We start from the raw sequence: 15,236 nt of genomic DNA, 5'->3' as shown, positions 1-15,236 counted from the left end.
AATATTTACCATATAATATGTTTTGTTCTCAGAATCAAAGTACTTTTGTTTGATTATATGTCTGAAGCATCCCAGCTGGACTGGATCCCCCAAACATACCAGGAATGATTGAGATTTGTTCTTTCAGGGCTCAGAGCGAGCCATCTAGAATTCACAGCTGCATCAGTCTGATCCAAATTTCTATTATAGTTTATAAATAAAATAAACATCATGTCAGCCAAAGAATGCTGGGAAATTCACTTTGGCTGAGGCTTACTGTTTTGTTTTGTTTTTAAATCAAATTTGACAAATTAATTCATTTTTTTTTTATTTGTAAAGTCAGGTATGTCCTTTTAAATCAATCAGTATTTTGTTTTATCAATATTTCTGCTTGTACATCTGTTTATTCAAAAATGTGTTTGTCAATTGATCAATAGAACTTTATCACAGCTGCCATTTTGGCATTAAATAATAGAAACAAGTGTTAATAATAATAATACTATTTTGGTTCCATTCCATTCAGGTCAAACAGAGTTAAGGTGCTGCTATTGTGCATGTTGGCTCACTGGAAAGTGTTTGCTACACTGAATGGAACGTGATAATGTTGTTTGTATCAGCCTCAGATACCACCTCGGTTTCAGCATGTGTGTGTCCGTGCACTGATCCAACACCACATAATTTATTAACCCCCCATTTTTTTCTCAGGATGGTGAAGTCATGTTCTATGGCATTCATTCTCTGTATTGTTTGTAAGGGTTTAATATGAGCCAGGCTAACATAGCAACCATATTGCATACAGTGGATATCAGAACCATTATCGGGAAGTAAACAATGGTATTGGAACATCTCTAGATTAGTGTAATTAGTAACACAACACCTGTGCTTATTCTAATGTTTCAATATGGCTGCTGTCAAAAAGGTCTATTGATTAACTGATTCCTTGCCATAGAACTTGATTGCAGCTAATCCTTGAGTCCAATTTTTCAAGCTTCAGAGGTGGGAGGTAACCAAGTACAAATACATTGTTACTGCACTTGTACTGTACAAGACGGGCTCATTACTTTGGTTTTAATGCATTTGAGGGGCAATAGGGATTATTTTTATACACAGGAAACACAGGAAAGGTGATTTCTTGGTGAATCCATCAGTGCATATCACACATGATAGATGTAACAGGATGAAAAATGGTTTTGACAAAACAAAAAACACATAAGACAAAACACAAAACACTGTCCGTATTGTTTTGCACTGTATTGTGTTTCTTGCACCGTCTTAAAACAAAATAAATCAACAAGACAAAAACAACATAATTGTAACAAGTAACAAGGAGAAACAGACTAGAGATTGAGACTCGACGGCAGAGAAAAGGTGAGTTTCAGTTGGCTTTACTCAAACAGTTGGTAGAAATGTTCTTTAGAGAGCTACTTTTTACTTTTATACTTTGAGTACATTTCAGAGACTGTACTTTGTCACTTTTACTCATCTAAAGAAGTTGAATCACTACTACTTTTACCCAAGTCTATCTTTTTTTGTATCTAGTCTACTTGAATACAAAATGCGTGTACTTTTGCCACCTTGTCAAGTTGACCTTAGATGTAATACCTCACTTAAGATAAAGGACCAGTGAGTCTACTGTGTGCAGTGGTGCAGGCTGTATGATGATAGTACATAGTTCCGGTCAGTTGGTGGCGGTAATGAAGCAGGATGAAGAAGTAGAAGAGGCAGGAGCGGCATCACGGGAGCTGCAGCGCCACTCCGCCATTTCACTTTTCATTCATTAGTGTCGAGCCCGAGGCCTACGTCGTTTCAGAGGTAGGTTAGAGATTTAAAAGTAAAAATATATTTTACGACTGTGGTGATATGGACTGTCATTGTACCGTTGTTGTGCATGTTGTGCATGTTTGGTACGGGCTGCAATAGCCAGCGCGCGAGGGTTAGCTAGTAAGTTTTTAGCTACTTCGCTAATGTGTTAGCTTCATAATATTACGCCATCATTAGCCAAACATTGGAACGAAATTGCACTGAAATATGACGCGCATGAAAACATTGCGCACTGTACACTATTTGCATTTTTTTTCTAAATAACCAGCAAGCTTTTCAGACTGTAGTGACACGCTTGATAAACTGTTAGAAAAGTCTCATACGCAGTAAAACTTAGTGTTAGCAAGCTGGCTAGCTAGTGCTATTTGTTATCTGACGTAATGTTTATCTGTTTTGCCAGCCCACGTTAGTAAACACCAGATAGTGGTTAATGAGCAAACCAACGTACAGTGTTTTAAAATAGTGCTTGATTTTGAGAGGAAATCACGTTGAATTTATATGATATGTTATGAATTTGCAGAGTTAGTCAGTTAGCCTGCTGCTTGAATAGTTTACTCATCTGTCATACAGGAGCTGCGGCTGAAACTCGTTTCACCCTTCATACACCAGTGTTGTCCTCTGTTTAGTAAACTTTTATGTTTTGAACATTAAGTTTTCCATGTCTATGTGCCATGTACCTTTATGAACTTTATAATGTTAAGTTGCAACAGTTTTAGATTGACATTGTTTCATCTTTTCAGCTCTAGTTCTTAAGTTAAACGTGTGCCTAACCTTATTGATGTAATGTGGATGAACAAAGCAGAAGAACTGAACACTATAACATTTATTAAACCAGAATTTATTACTGTGTCTGTTGTGTTAGACTGCATTAGTCTTTCGTCATTTTTACAACCAAGTGTATGCCACTGTTAGTTGTGTAGACTGACTTTTATTTACTGTATGTTATATAGGTAAGTTGGGTTTGTTTTTGCACAAATCTGAGTTCTTTAACATACAGTAGTTGTCATTACTGAGTCAGGTCTGATACTTCCATTGACCTAAATGTTTACAGTTTACAATTTCACTTAGCAGATGCTTTTATCCAAAAGCAATGCACACCTGAGAGCTAATACAGTACGAGCAAGTATCTGATTCAGTATGTGACTGACACAGTGGAATAAGAGATATGGCCTTCTAAATTTGGACTGTCTTACTTTTTACAGGCAACTTGATCCAAGTTAGGGCTGTAACTAACAATTATTTTCATAGTTGATTAATAGTTGTTTATGTTAAAATGTCAATGGTGTAATGGTGTCTCCCAAAGCCCAAGATGACATCCTCAAATGTCTTGTTTTACTCACAACCCAAACTAAAGAAACCAAAAAATATCAACATGTAAGGTGCCGGAATCAAAGAACTTTGACTTTTTCTTTAAAAAATTACTCAAACTGTATAATTGATTATCAAAATAGATGTTGATTCATTTAATAATCAAGTAATCGGTACAGCTGAATACTGAACTTTAAACATCTGGAAAGATTGAAGACAGCTGGGAATGCCATCATACAGTTTAAAGTTTAAAAGAACACAAGAGTTATATTAAATTAATTCACCTTTACAAAAAACACAAATCCCATATTTAATAGAGTGTAGGTTTCTGCTTATAAAGGAGCAACACCTAACTTTACAGAGATAATACATTTTGTTGAAACTGATTTAAAGATGTGTTGTCTGAACTGTATTTGCATTTTGGAGGCAATTTATATTGATGAGGTTCAGCTAAATGACAGAAACACCTCTCTATATTATTCAGTACAGTTAAACAGCACCACAAAATGCAGTCTCTAATGACCATACTGTTGAACCAACACCTCTGCAAAACAGTTTCAACACAAACTTAACATTAACACCTTTGTGAAGGAAGGGTTTATTGCAGGGCTGTTGGATTATTCTGCATAGCGGAGATAGCCCTCATATCCCTTTAAAGTAATCATTAGATATTGGTTGTGGTCATACAGTTTTAATTGACATATTTTTCTAAATCTTCTAGGATACACAGAACTTCATCATGGTGAAAATTTTTATCGGCAACCTTGCCTGCAATGCCACACCTGAGGAACTGCGTGAATTATTCGAGAAGTATGGCAAAGTCTCAGAATGTGACATTGTCAAAAACTATGGGTTTGTACACATGAACAGCATGTCTGAAGCAGAGGAGGCCATTAAAAACCTCCACCAGCACCAGTTGCATGGTTGGCGAATGAATGTGGAGATGAGCAAAGGCAGGCCCAAGTCTACCACCAAGCTGCATGTCAGCAATCTCGGCGAAGGGGTCACCAGTGAGGTTTTGCGGGCCAAGTTTGAAGACTTTGGCCCGGTGGTGGAGTGTGACATAGTGAAGGACTACGCCTTTGTTCACATGGAGCGAATGGAAGATGCCATGGAGGCCATCGATAAGCTGGACAACACAGCCTTCAAAGGTGAACTCTTGGTCAGGATAGAACTAGTTGTCTATGCTGTCTATAGATACGAATTGCCGCCGTAGACCTCTCGTGACAATAAAATCCACTAGCTGATATTTTTCCTCATTAATTGACCAGGTGGACTGAAAGTAACCACTTATAAGTTTGTAAAACCAGTGGCAGTGTAACTGGTGACTAGGCACTGGCATAAAAGCACCTGCACCTGGCGCGGCAAGTCATTTCGCTTCGCTCAGTGATTGTCGGTCAAATGCATTTATCGTGTTTATAGTCGGTAAGAGCCTTTTCGTGTCAGAACTCCACGGTCTCATGCGTGTCTTCTCTCTCCTTACAAGGCAAGCTGATGAGCGTACAGCTGTCCACCAGTCGGCTTCGCACAGCCCCAGGAATGGGAGATCATACCGGCTGCTATGTCTGTGGGAAACATGGTCATTGGTCGAAAGACTGTCCAGTCAGTCGGAACGGTAGCCACGGTGATGGCGCAAGAGGTCGCAGTGGTCGGGGCCCCCCACGCGGTCCCCCTGGTTATGGCAGGGGAAGCTACGGTATGGCCTCACCTCCAGGAGCTGATTACATGTTGCCGCCGCCTCCCCCTCGTAGGCTTAGCAGCTACAGCTCTGAGCTGGGGGATCGGTACGCCAGCAGAACAGCTGGCTCCTACGCCGACAGGTCATCAGCTTATGATCGTGACCGTCTCTATAGCAGTATTGACTATTATGAGAGGTACAGAGCTCGCCCTTATAGCTTAAGCTATTTCGAGGAACGTCGCATGTCCTATGTCCCACCTCCCCCACCCCCCCCCTCCTCCCTGTCAAAGCTTTCCTCCAGTATAGATCCATATGACCGTCGGCCACCACCTCCACCTTCATCAGCCGCCACAGCTGCCGCATACTATGCACGAGACCGCAGCCCGATCAGACGAGTCCCAGTCTCCTCAACAAGCTACGTCTATGAGCGAACACGGTTGTCACCGGTGTCAGCCACCAGGAGCTCCTACGCTGTTCCACGACCCAAGGATCATTATGCGCCACGCTATGCGCCTTACTAAAGCCATGGTGCCAAGGTGAGCAACATAGTAAACAAAGTATGACTGTTTATGTGATCTCTGAACAGAGGGACATTTTACTGTAGGCACTGGGATCTCGAAATCCATTGTAACTTGGATTTTTTAAGGTGCTTAATCCTTTGAAGCTATACTGCGAGATGATGGGGATGACACCCTGTTTCTGAAAAGGAAATGCTCTGCTCTCTTTCTAGGTCTCTTTGTGAATCGCAGGACTTTCCCTTTGCCGTCGTTTCTTCAAGCTACATGATTCCATCTGTCTGCGTGATGTGATGCAAAGCAATGCATACGAGATGTCGAAATTAAGATCAGAAATGGGAAAACCTGAGATGCCAGTTGCCCGCAGATGAATCGTACTTTCAGTCACATTCATATAACGTGTTTTCAACAAGGATGATAAGCAAACTGCAGTTTGACACTCATGAAACAATAATTTGCTCACTTGCTCTGCAGGTTTTCAGTTCAGATTTTAGCCATGTCTTTTTTTCGTATCTGTGTTTCTTCCTCACATTAAGTGAATTGTTAAATTCAGCAAATGTTAATTGTTTTGCTTCTGTTTGTCATGTAGAAGTGTCGTTTTATCAATATACGAACATTTATCTTCCTTTTTTGAATGGGATGAGGGTTAACCCATGCTGTATCAGTTGCTTGTAGTGCAGAAGAGTCTTATCTTGCTCCGAAATCCACATCTGGCACGATCCGAGCCAGTTACATGGGCGTAGATAAAGAATGATCAAAACTGATCTTTATCATTGGTGTCCAACAATATGCTGCAGAGCTCCAAGAGTCGTCAGATATGCTACAAAAAAAACAAAACAAAACAAACAAACCTGTTGACTCTTTGCCATCTGCAGCACATGAACAGACTTGATGATTCACATTGAAGAAAATAGAGAAATGAATGTGTATCCATGCAACTGATCAGGGTGAGTGTTCAGTTAATATACAGAATCACACTTAAAGTAATAATGTAAGTAATAATCTCAAACATTCCAGCCTCATTTTTTCTAATTTGAATGTGTCTAAAACTATAAAATTGATCTTTTTTACATCACTTAATGAGGTGTCTGCTGATCTGAACACAACGGTCTTGAAATAACGGTGTCATTGAGGACACCAAAACAGGAATGTTGGCTGACAGGCACTCTGCAACTAAGTAACATCGTGACTGTTTTCTTCCCACTCGCAATGTTGCAGACTTTGCACACAGCTGACAACAAAACATAACCTGTCATGTCTTGAATTTTATTCTGGGATTAATGCTCCTTGTCTCCATATAACACAGCAGAAGCAGATAAAGAAATGTGAGGCAGGACTCAGGGCTTGAGCTGTATAAGTCATGAGGCACTTGTGTTTTGTTGAAGGTGCCTTTGTTTGTTTTGCATATAGGTGGGTTTGAAGTTTGTATTTTTCATACTAGCTGTAAAAGTACCAGCATACATTAAAAATCCAAAATGAATGACAATTTTTAATAAAGCCAAAATTATTTTGGTGACACTTGACATTTTTCAGTTTTTTGTGTCAAATTCTATGATCGTGTCTAATTTTGGTTGTAGATGCAATAGAATGATTGATTCTTTAAAAAAAAAAGTATTTTTATTTTGTAATAGTGTATTTTGCTTTTGTTCCTAAGGATTATGTTGTTTTTCCCCCTCCAAATGGTGGTGGCTATTATACAACAGAGTTATTGGGGCCACATTGAAGGGAAAAAGTGGAGGAAGAATTTGTTTTATTTTTATTTTGCAGTTCCAGAATAAAGTCTGACTGGCAGTATTGGTGCCAGGCATAAGAAAAAGATAAATCTTTAATTTACTCTTTTGTACTATGAGAAGTGATAGAAATGGATAAAATATGTCATGGTGTATTTATTTCTTAAACAAAATCTATATATTACAACCAAGTAATTTTTGGGAGGAAACTCAGGTGAGAGAATGAAATCAAAACCAAAATCCACATACTTGATCGCATTGATGCAAAAGTTGTTAAGTATTGCTATTAAACAGTTGTGCTCATTGATTTGGTTTGGTTTTCAGTAACAGACATCTTAGATATTATTGTTAGACTACAGTATAAATAGTGTGATGGAATGACAAGAATTTCTATTTTTATATAATGTCATTATTGCTCTGCTCTGCAGTCATTTCTAAACATGTCTGTTCTAGATGAGAGGTTGCCAATCTGTGGGTTGGGACAAAGAGCCACAAGATAATTATTCAAACAAGAAAGAAAACTATTTGACTTTTCTTTCACCTTTGCCAATTTAATGGGACAATCATTCTCAGTTTTTAAATGTGTAACATGATGAAGGGTCACAATCAGACACTTCTCCATTTAGAGGAGTCAAGCAGAACAGGTTGGAACCACTCGTCTAAATCACCAGTTTCACCAGTGTGCAACATTACTGATATTGTCTCATGAAAATGATGCTTCATGTAACAGTTCAGTTCTGGAGTGTAACATGATTGTTGGTTTGCACTAGTCATGTTTTCCAGACTTCTGAAAGTCCAGATCCTGGTCTTACTAGTGGCAGCTCTTTGGCTGAGTATTGTTTATGTGTTGACACAGAATACAAGTCAGCCATGATGGAAGGCTATGTTTTTTTGTTTGTTTGTTTGTTTTTTCCTTAAAACAACTTGCTTTTCAAAGACAGTTCATTTTGGTATAATTATGACTAAGAATTGTTATTCAATTTACTCAAATGAATTTAATTGTTTTATATTAAAACCATCAAAAGGTTTTTCATATCTGTGATAGAGCGTGTCTTAACAGTTAACTGCGTTCTGTTTATTTTCCCTCTTTGGTTTCCTTTTCTGTCCCTTATCGCAACATGGTGGTACTGCAGTTTGCACTGTAGTCTGTAGTACATCCCAGGAAGTGCTAACAGAGTTAGCTTCATGTCTTTGACCTGGTGTTCACTAGTCACGAGCTACTACAGTAACGTCAGTCGGTAAAGCGTCTGTCGTCGTTTCGTTCTCCCAGGCTTGAGACGCACACTGCAGTTTAAAAGGTAAGAACTAAAACATAATATGAACACAAACAAAAACGCACGTTGCATATTAAAATTAGCCAATGTACTCCAGCTACGCACGTTTCTCAGGCCTATAACAAACCAGGTTTCTGTAAAATGTATGATGACGCCTAGCTAGCTACCGCTAATGTAGAGACTAGCCTTTGCTAGGCGTGCTACGTGTTTAGTAATAGCAGTTGATTGAATGACTGGAGGAGCATGATACGCGACTCTTGACGACTGAAACCAAACGCAGAGACCTATAATTGTCAGCTTGCTGGCCCAGTTCTGATAAGTCAGCTCACTTAGTTAACGTGACTTTGGTTAGCCCTGCAGCTAATGAAGCTGCAGAGCCATGGTGTGCCGCGCGTGCTGTGAATGAAGAAGAAAAACTTGGCGATGGACATTTGCGTGTAAAGAAATTAAATTGTTGCTAATTTATCGATTGTAGTCAAATGTAATTAATGCAAATAGCCGCTGTTGTGTTCCTCAGGCGGTATCGGTTAACATTACATATAAACAATGCATTATCGCCACTGTGTTATGCACGCTCAAATTACCCATCTGTTCAGCTACATTACGAGTATGCCACTAACAAAGATGCGTGGGATACAATGATTTGTCAAACCAAATTTTCTGCAAACATTGTATAATTTTGCCAAATTTACTTGATTTGTTACATTTTGGTATGTAGCGACAGACGTATTGGTATTCAAGTATATTTTTCCACCCATCTTGTTTTTTTTTGTGTGTTTTGTTTTGTTTTTTGTTTATAGTTATTTATTACGGGTGTAGAGATGTTAATCGATCTGGATCACTATATGGACTCAATGTTCAACTATTCCATACGCTCGATGCAAAGTGAAGATGTCCATCTATATCGACATCTTTAAGATATGCCTTTATTTTGAAATATTCCCGAAAAATATCTGTAACACAAATGTCTGGAAGAACTCAGTTATAAAACGATTGAATCGTGATGTAGGTGCATTTTGTGAGTTAAATTTAAGAAAATGGATATATATTGTTTGATACTGATCACAGAGCCCTGAATTGAATTGAAATGAAATTGTGTTGTGGCAGACTTTGTGATATCAGCAAAGCCTCAGTGTTCAAAGCATCACTGTAATATCATATTGTGATTAAAGTTGTGATTTACACCTCTAATGTTTATAGCTATTGAAAACACCAGAGAGGGCTCACCGTTGCAGTGTTATGTCATTCTGGACAATTAAGTTCATTATTAAACTAAAAATGTCCTGCTTTCATTACATGTCTTATTCACACTTTAAAGGGATCATTGAAATAGCTGATATATCAATTTCAGTTTTTTTTTAGTCCTCTGATGTAGTTATTGGCATAGGTCCTACAACTACATTATCAGCCAGGCCCTGAAAGTATGCACTAGTGTTCCTCCTGTTGTAATGATATATTGCATATCGATATGATATGTTACAACATTATTTGGAGACTGGTGATGATCCTGTCCCACCCATGTCTATTTAAGATTTGAGTAACAAGGAATGCAGTCGCAAGGAATGAGCTATGGACCCCATTTGCCAGTGTGTTAGTGGGAAACGATTTATTGATGTGTTCCCCATTTGGAGCAGTGAACAGGGTCCTTTTAAAAGTTTCAAGGCAAACAATCAACAGCAGGGTTTCTTGGAAGAATTTTTTCTTTCTGATTTGTACTTATTGACAGTATCACACCCAATTTTTGCAAAGTAATCCAGGAGTTTGCAGTTTATAATGAAGGATACAATTAATGTTTAAAGGATTTCTGTGTCTGTTCAATCAAAAATAACACTTTTAATATCAATAAAAGCTTTGAACCCTCCTTGTTACATTTCCTCCTACATACTGGCCAATACTGGCTTGGCTATATCTTACATTTTATATTTTTTGCCACTGGCATATTTTGTGTAATGACTTGGAATTAGTAAATGTGTCTAAAGGTCAATGTAGCGTCACAAACAGCAGTGGGAGAAATCTCTTTTAGCCACATAAAATTCTACAGGGGCACCTGTGCAAATAAGAAAACTTGAAACAAGTCAAAATAACATGTTATGAGAAAATATAAAATATGACGCTTATAAGCCATGTCTTATTGTTATTTTTGGTGTGTAATGCGTCTTATCACCAGACTAGTCTGGATCAAGTCGTCCAACTAAACACACTGGGATTTTATGTCCACTCAGATGCAAAGGTTGGTTTTGTTGTACATCAGAGTTGTGTTGATCAAGTCCATTACTGAATCTCTCATGACGAATCAGAATTACTCTGGATATTGTCGGTGTTTAGCGGTTATCCATTGATCATTCATTGTTACTGGAGTTAATCACATCACAGATTATGTTGGGATTATCTCAATTCAAGCTCCAGGAGAACCTTGTTAATGCATCCAAATCAAGGATAAACAATGGTAATTTGGATTTAGGTTCAATCATCTGGTTGTAATTGAGTCAATGGAATTACAGAATCAATAATGTTGTTTTCTTTTCCTCCCTTAGTGACATAGACACTCCGCAATGGTGAAAATATTCATTGGGAACTTGTCGCCAGACACCACATCAGATGAACTTCGCTCTCTTTTCTCTCAATATGGAAAGATTGCAGAATGCACTATTGTCAAGAACTTTGGCTTTGTGCACATGGATGACAAAGCAGAGGCAGAAGAGGCCATCCGTAACCTCCACCATTATGAGCTAAACGGTCAGCCAATGAATGTAGAGTTGAGCCGTGGCAAGTCGAGAGGATCCACCAAGCTACATGTTGGCAACATTGCCTGTACCAACCAGGAGCTGAGGGCCAAGTTTGAAGAGTTTGGCTCTGTGTTGGAGTGCGACATAGTAAAAAACTACGCTTTTGTTCACATGGAGCGAATGGAGGATGCCATGGAGGCCATTAATCAGTTAGACAACACAGCTTTTAAAGGTGAAATCTCGGGTGGGGCGTAACGGGAGTTTACCTAATTTTAAAGATGTAGTATCAAGAATATTGAATTCTGTTCTTGTGAATTGATAGGTAAGTTATGGATGCACTGCAGGTGAGTAAATGTAGAAAGATGAAGGGATAATGGTAAGCTGAGGAAAGTAAGGCAGCCCTGAATATTTATTATTTTAAAGCTGGTATCCGTAATATCATGGGTAATAACCATCTGTGTGTTGAATTGTTGTGAAAAACAAACAGGTACCTGTTTCTGTGCAGTCATGTGTTTTGTGCTGCAAGGTTCCTGTGAACAATCAGCATCATAGGCACATGATGAAATTCTTTGTCACGTGAACCATCATAGTTATATGGAAGGTACCATTTGAGCTGTCAAACATGCTGACATATTTCAAGTTTAGCGTTAGCTATTTTCAAACAAATTTTTCATCACACGGGCCGTCGTAGATACACGGAAAGTATCATTTGTACAGTCAAACTTTGATGACTTATATTAACTTTAGCATTGGCTAAACCCAAACAATTTTTTTTTGCTCTGCACAACTTTAGTCACATACATGAAAAGCATCATTTTAGCTGTCAAACTTTGTTTAGCATCAGCTGATTCAGATAGCAAGCGATCGGGCAATCCTCAATGACGACTTTTACATCTTTGCTGTAGTATGAACATCATTTGAGATATCTCTTGCCCCTGCAAGGGAGAAACGTGTGGAAAGTTACGGATTTCAGCTTTAATAACTATGTATTTAATGCTCAAATCATAAGCCATGTCTTATTGCAACTTTTGGAGTATAATGCAGCTTGTTACCAGACTAGCCAGACAGGAAATGTCAAATATATTGTGTAGAATAAATGCAGGCATGAGTCCTTATTGAGTCTTTTCTTTTTAAGGCAAGCTGATGAGCGTGAAGCTTTCGACTAGCCGCCTGCGTACTGCGCCGGGAATGGGAGACAGATCGGGTTGTTATCGTTGCGGGCAGGAAGGCCACTGGTCCAAAGAATGCCCTCTAGACCAAAATGGCTACCACAGAAACGGCTCAGAGCCAAAGTCTGATGGATACGATGCCTCGAGATTTGGCGGGCGTGGTCGCAGCAGGGGTTATCATCCGGACTTCAGTGGCGACCCAGATTACGGTGGCAGCTATGCTCCAGTACATGCTTTTTCCCGGGGTTCTGGTCACAGCAGCAGCATGGCAGGGTACAGAAGGGGCACAGGCTACGAGGGTGCTATGAGATACGGGCCGCCCCCAGGTTATGGCATAAGCGCTGAACATAGCATGGCTCGGATGTACGGCAGCGAGGCGGCATACAGGAGCACCGGCTCAGTCTATGGCGCGGTACCACCGTACCCGATGCGACGGTCGCCTTACGAGGAACGGGATCCGTACGGTGTCGTGGACTACTACGAGAAGTACAGGGCCAATTCTTACGGAGGCAGTTATTACGAAGAACGTCGCGGTGTCCCCATGCCTGCTCCATCAACATCCTCCTCCACAGCTTTAATGAGGGAGCGTATGCCCCCCTCTAGCCTCGACCCATACGAGTGCCCCCTTCCTCCTCCACCAGCCCCAGTCTCCTCATACTATGCACGTGACCGGAGTCCGATTCGGAGAGTCCCTGCCGAGTCAGATGGATACGCATATGAGCGTTCGCGCCTTTCTCCGGTGTCCACCCTCCCAAGAAGTTCTACCTATGACCATCCGCGGGATCCCGGCGCTGAGCGGGCACGATATGCATACTAACCCTTGTTCCATGCAGTCAGGAGAACCTGTCGGACATTAGTTGGGTAGGATAGCCTAAGTGCCATTGGAATCACTGAAAATTAAACAGTTTATCTCTTTGGTAATATGAGAGCCAACAGTCAGCCCTCTGTGTGTGTGAGGCGTGTGGGTAGTAACAGTAAATCTTGCCAATCATAAAAGCCAATTAGTTGATTTCAATGTGAATTGTTGAAGGCATTGACATGCTGTGATCTCATTCCAGGTTATACTTCAAAATGCAGTACAAGTAATACTCAGTTGACCACCTGTCATTGTCCCATTTACATGTTGTTGTATTGGTGCAGTTTTGAGTTGATTTAGCCTAAGTGTGGAAGTGCAGATACAGGGTTTTATCTATATCCTGGTTGACAGTTATTCAGATTTTTGCCCCACTGAAAGTAGCTATATGTTCATACACTATTTAGACCCTTTTATTAGAAACCAGTTAAAATAGTGCATGGTGCATGTTTTAAAGGTGAGTCTTAGGGTTACGTTCATTCTGCTTGTTTCTTTTCAACTGCATCTAATGTGTTTCTATGTGCATTTTAGTGCAAGTGTTTGTGTAAGTTCACATTGTTACTGCATATATGTGAAGCGATGGCAGAACAGATTTGAGTACTGTGTGCTTCATCACCTACATTATTTAACCTGTGGACTCGTCACACCTGTACCTAATATGGATCTGCAGTGTAAAAAACAGTTACACTTTTGTATTAGGGTATTTCAAGCCTTTTGTGAAACTGATTTAAAGAACTTTCTATCAAGGTGTATTGTGCTACTTCCTTTTTCTTTTTTAATCAGGCACGTTACTTACACTTAATTGATTTTCATAGCTGTGATAAATATGAAGCTTCACATCTTGAACTTATGTTGTAGTGTCATGATGACATTGACCTCAATTGCCTATGCTTTCTGTCTTTATTTTTACCTATTAGTTTAAAATTAAAATCTTTGTTTAAATACTTAAGACTGTGACCTGTGTGTTTGTTGTGCTCTCCTGGTATACTGTCAAATAGATTTCACCTCAGAGTAAAAGAAATATTCAAGGTTGACCACAATGGTGAAAATGACATATGGAAAATCACTCCATTTGCTAAATGTGTTACAGATGTTAGTTCTGGACCATATGAGCTTTAGGAAGACATAATTACAAGATAAAAAACGGTGATACATGCGGTGCAGCAGGTTAGCATGCAGAAGAAATAACATTAGCATGTACATATTTTACTCATGGGGTCAAACACTTAAAATTAAGTTTGTAAGGATTTATTTGTATGAAATAAATGTAATTTATGAAATGTTTTGATTTGCTCTATTTTTTTAAATTTCTAAACTTGCTCTGTGCCAGAAAACACCTGTCACAAACAAGAATTCACAACTTCAAACTATTTAAAAATGTGTTAGAAAAATGTATGTTAGAATCCTTCAAAATTCAAAACAAACTGCCTCAAAAAACAAATGAAAATGTTGCCCCTACAAAGTTGTGTCCCAGATTTCCATCAGCTCTGTCAGGTTTTTACAAAAACATGATTTAATCAGGCATAGAAATAATTAGCTATACCATAAGCTCCCGTCTCACTTCCTGGTTTAAAGGTGGGAATACTGCTCAAGCACTGGTGAACTTTATATTTTTTGACAGATTCATCAAATAATATTGCTATCAGATGTATCTCAACCATAACATGTCAACTCTGTAGCCCTTCTAAATCAAAGCTACATAAGTATTATGGTTTAAAAATATTTTGATTAGCATTAAGAGAAAATAAAATTGGTGCTCACTAAGACTATGCTGTAAAATGAAAAATGTAATGTTTTGTCAACTTTAAGACGTCAACTCCATCAGATTTTCCATCTGACAGAGTTGACGTCTACATTAATTAAAAAACAATCACAGGGAAGTTGGCTGATTGAAAAGTTTGATTGTGTATGATCTTTTAAAGTATATTTACCCAGCCTAACTGAAGAATAAAAATGAAAATGCCGCTTAAAATACAGTTTTGCCCCAATTCTGGGTGTGAGCAGTAACGTAGAAGCCAAGATGTTTCGTCAGTGATGCTGCTGATGCATTGGACACAAGTTTATTTTTTGTCCTTCATTATTGCAACTTCAAAGGAAAGTATAGTTTAAAACTGAGCAAATACAATTAAGATGAAGAATTAACAAATTGAAAAATCATAGAAAGTAAGAAAACCAAATGAAAT

The 15,236-nt window shown here is 39.0% G+C and overlaps 2 protein-coding genes across 2 annotated transcripts; both read left to right on the top strand.

The window, feature by feature from the left end:
• Nucleotides 1-1,637: 1,637 nt before the first annotated feature.
• LOC146306270 (RNA-binding protein 4.1-like) lies at nucleotides 1,638-6,820 on the top strand. Its single transcript, XM_084711550.1, has 4 exons — nucleotides 1,638-1,791; nucleotides 3,830-4,259; nucleotides 4,595-5,322; nucleotides 5,517-6,820. Exons 2-3 carry the CDS (start codon nucleotides 3,848-3,850, stop codon nucleotides 5,305-5,307), a joined length of 1,125 nt encoding a protein of 374 aa, XP_084567676.1. The 5' UTR covers nucleotides 1,638-1,791; nucleotides 3,830-3,847; the 3' UTR covers nucleotides 5,308-5,322; nucleotides 5,517-6,820.
• Nucleotides 6,821-7,190: 370 nt separating this feature from the next.
• Nucleotides 7,191-14,002, top strand: rbm4.1 (RNA binding motif protein 4.1). The gene is made up of 3 exons (XM_084711549.1): nucleotides 7,191-8,329; nucleotides 10,840-11,263; nucleotides 12,167-14,002. The coding sequence occupies exons 2-3, from the start codon at nucleotides 10,858-10,860 to the stop codon at nucleotides 13,015-13,017; spliced, it is 1,257 nt and encodes a 418-aa protein (XP_084567675.1). The 5' UTR covers nucleotides 7,191-8,329; nucleotides 10,840-10,857; the 3' UTR covers nucleotides 13,018-14,002.
• Nucleotides 14,003-15,236: the final 1,234 nt, after the last annotated feature.

Source organism: Lutjanus erythropterus, chromosome 23, assembly GCF_056507025.1.
Source record: "Lutjanus erythropterus isolate fLutEry1 chromosome 23, fLutEry1.hap2, whole genome shotgun sequence".
Lineage (NCBI taxonomy): Eukaryota > Metazoa > Chordata > Actinopteri > Lutjaniformes > Lutjanidae > Lutjanus > Lutjanus erythropterus.
The sequence above is the reverse complement of the archived record's forward strand: the minus strand, read 5'-3'. Positions and strand labels throughout refer to the sequence as shown.

Coding starts and splice junctions, on each gene's coding strand:
- LOC146306270 (XM_084711550.1), top strand. CDS start 3,848: ATGGTGAAAATTTTTATCGGCAACCTTGCCTGCAATGCCACACCTGAG. Junction 4,260..4,594: donor GGACAACACAGCCTTCAAAG/GTGAACTCTTGG, acceptor TCTCCTTACAAG/GCAAGCTGATGAGCGTACAG.
- rbm4.1 (XM_084711549.1), top strand. CDS start 10,858: ATGGTGAAAATATTCATTGGGAACTTGTCGCCAGACACCACATCAGAT. Junction 11,264..12,166: donor AGACAACACAGCTTTTAAAG/GTGAAATCTCGG, acceptor TTTCTTTTTAAG/GCAAGCTGATGAGCGTGAAG.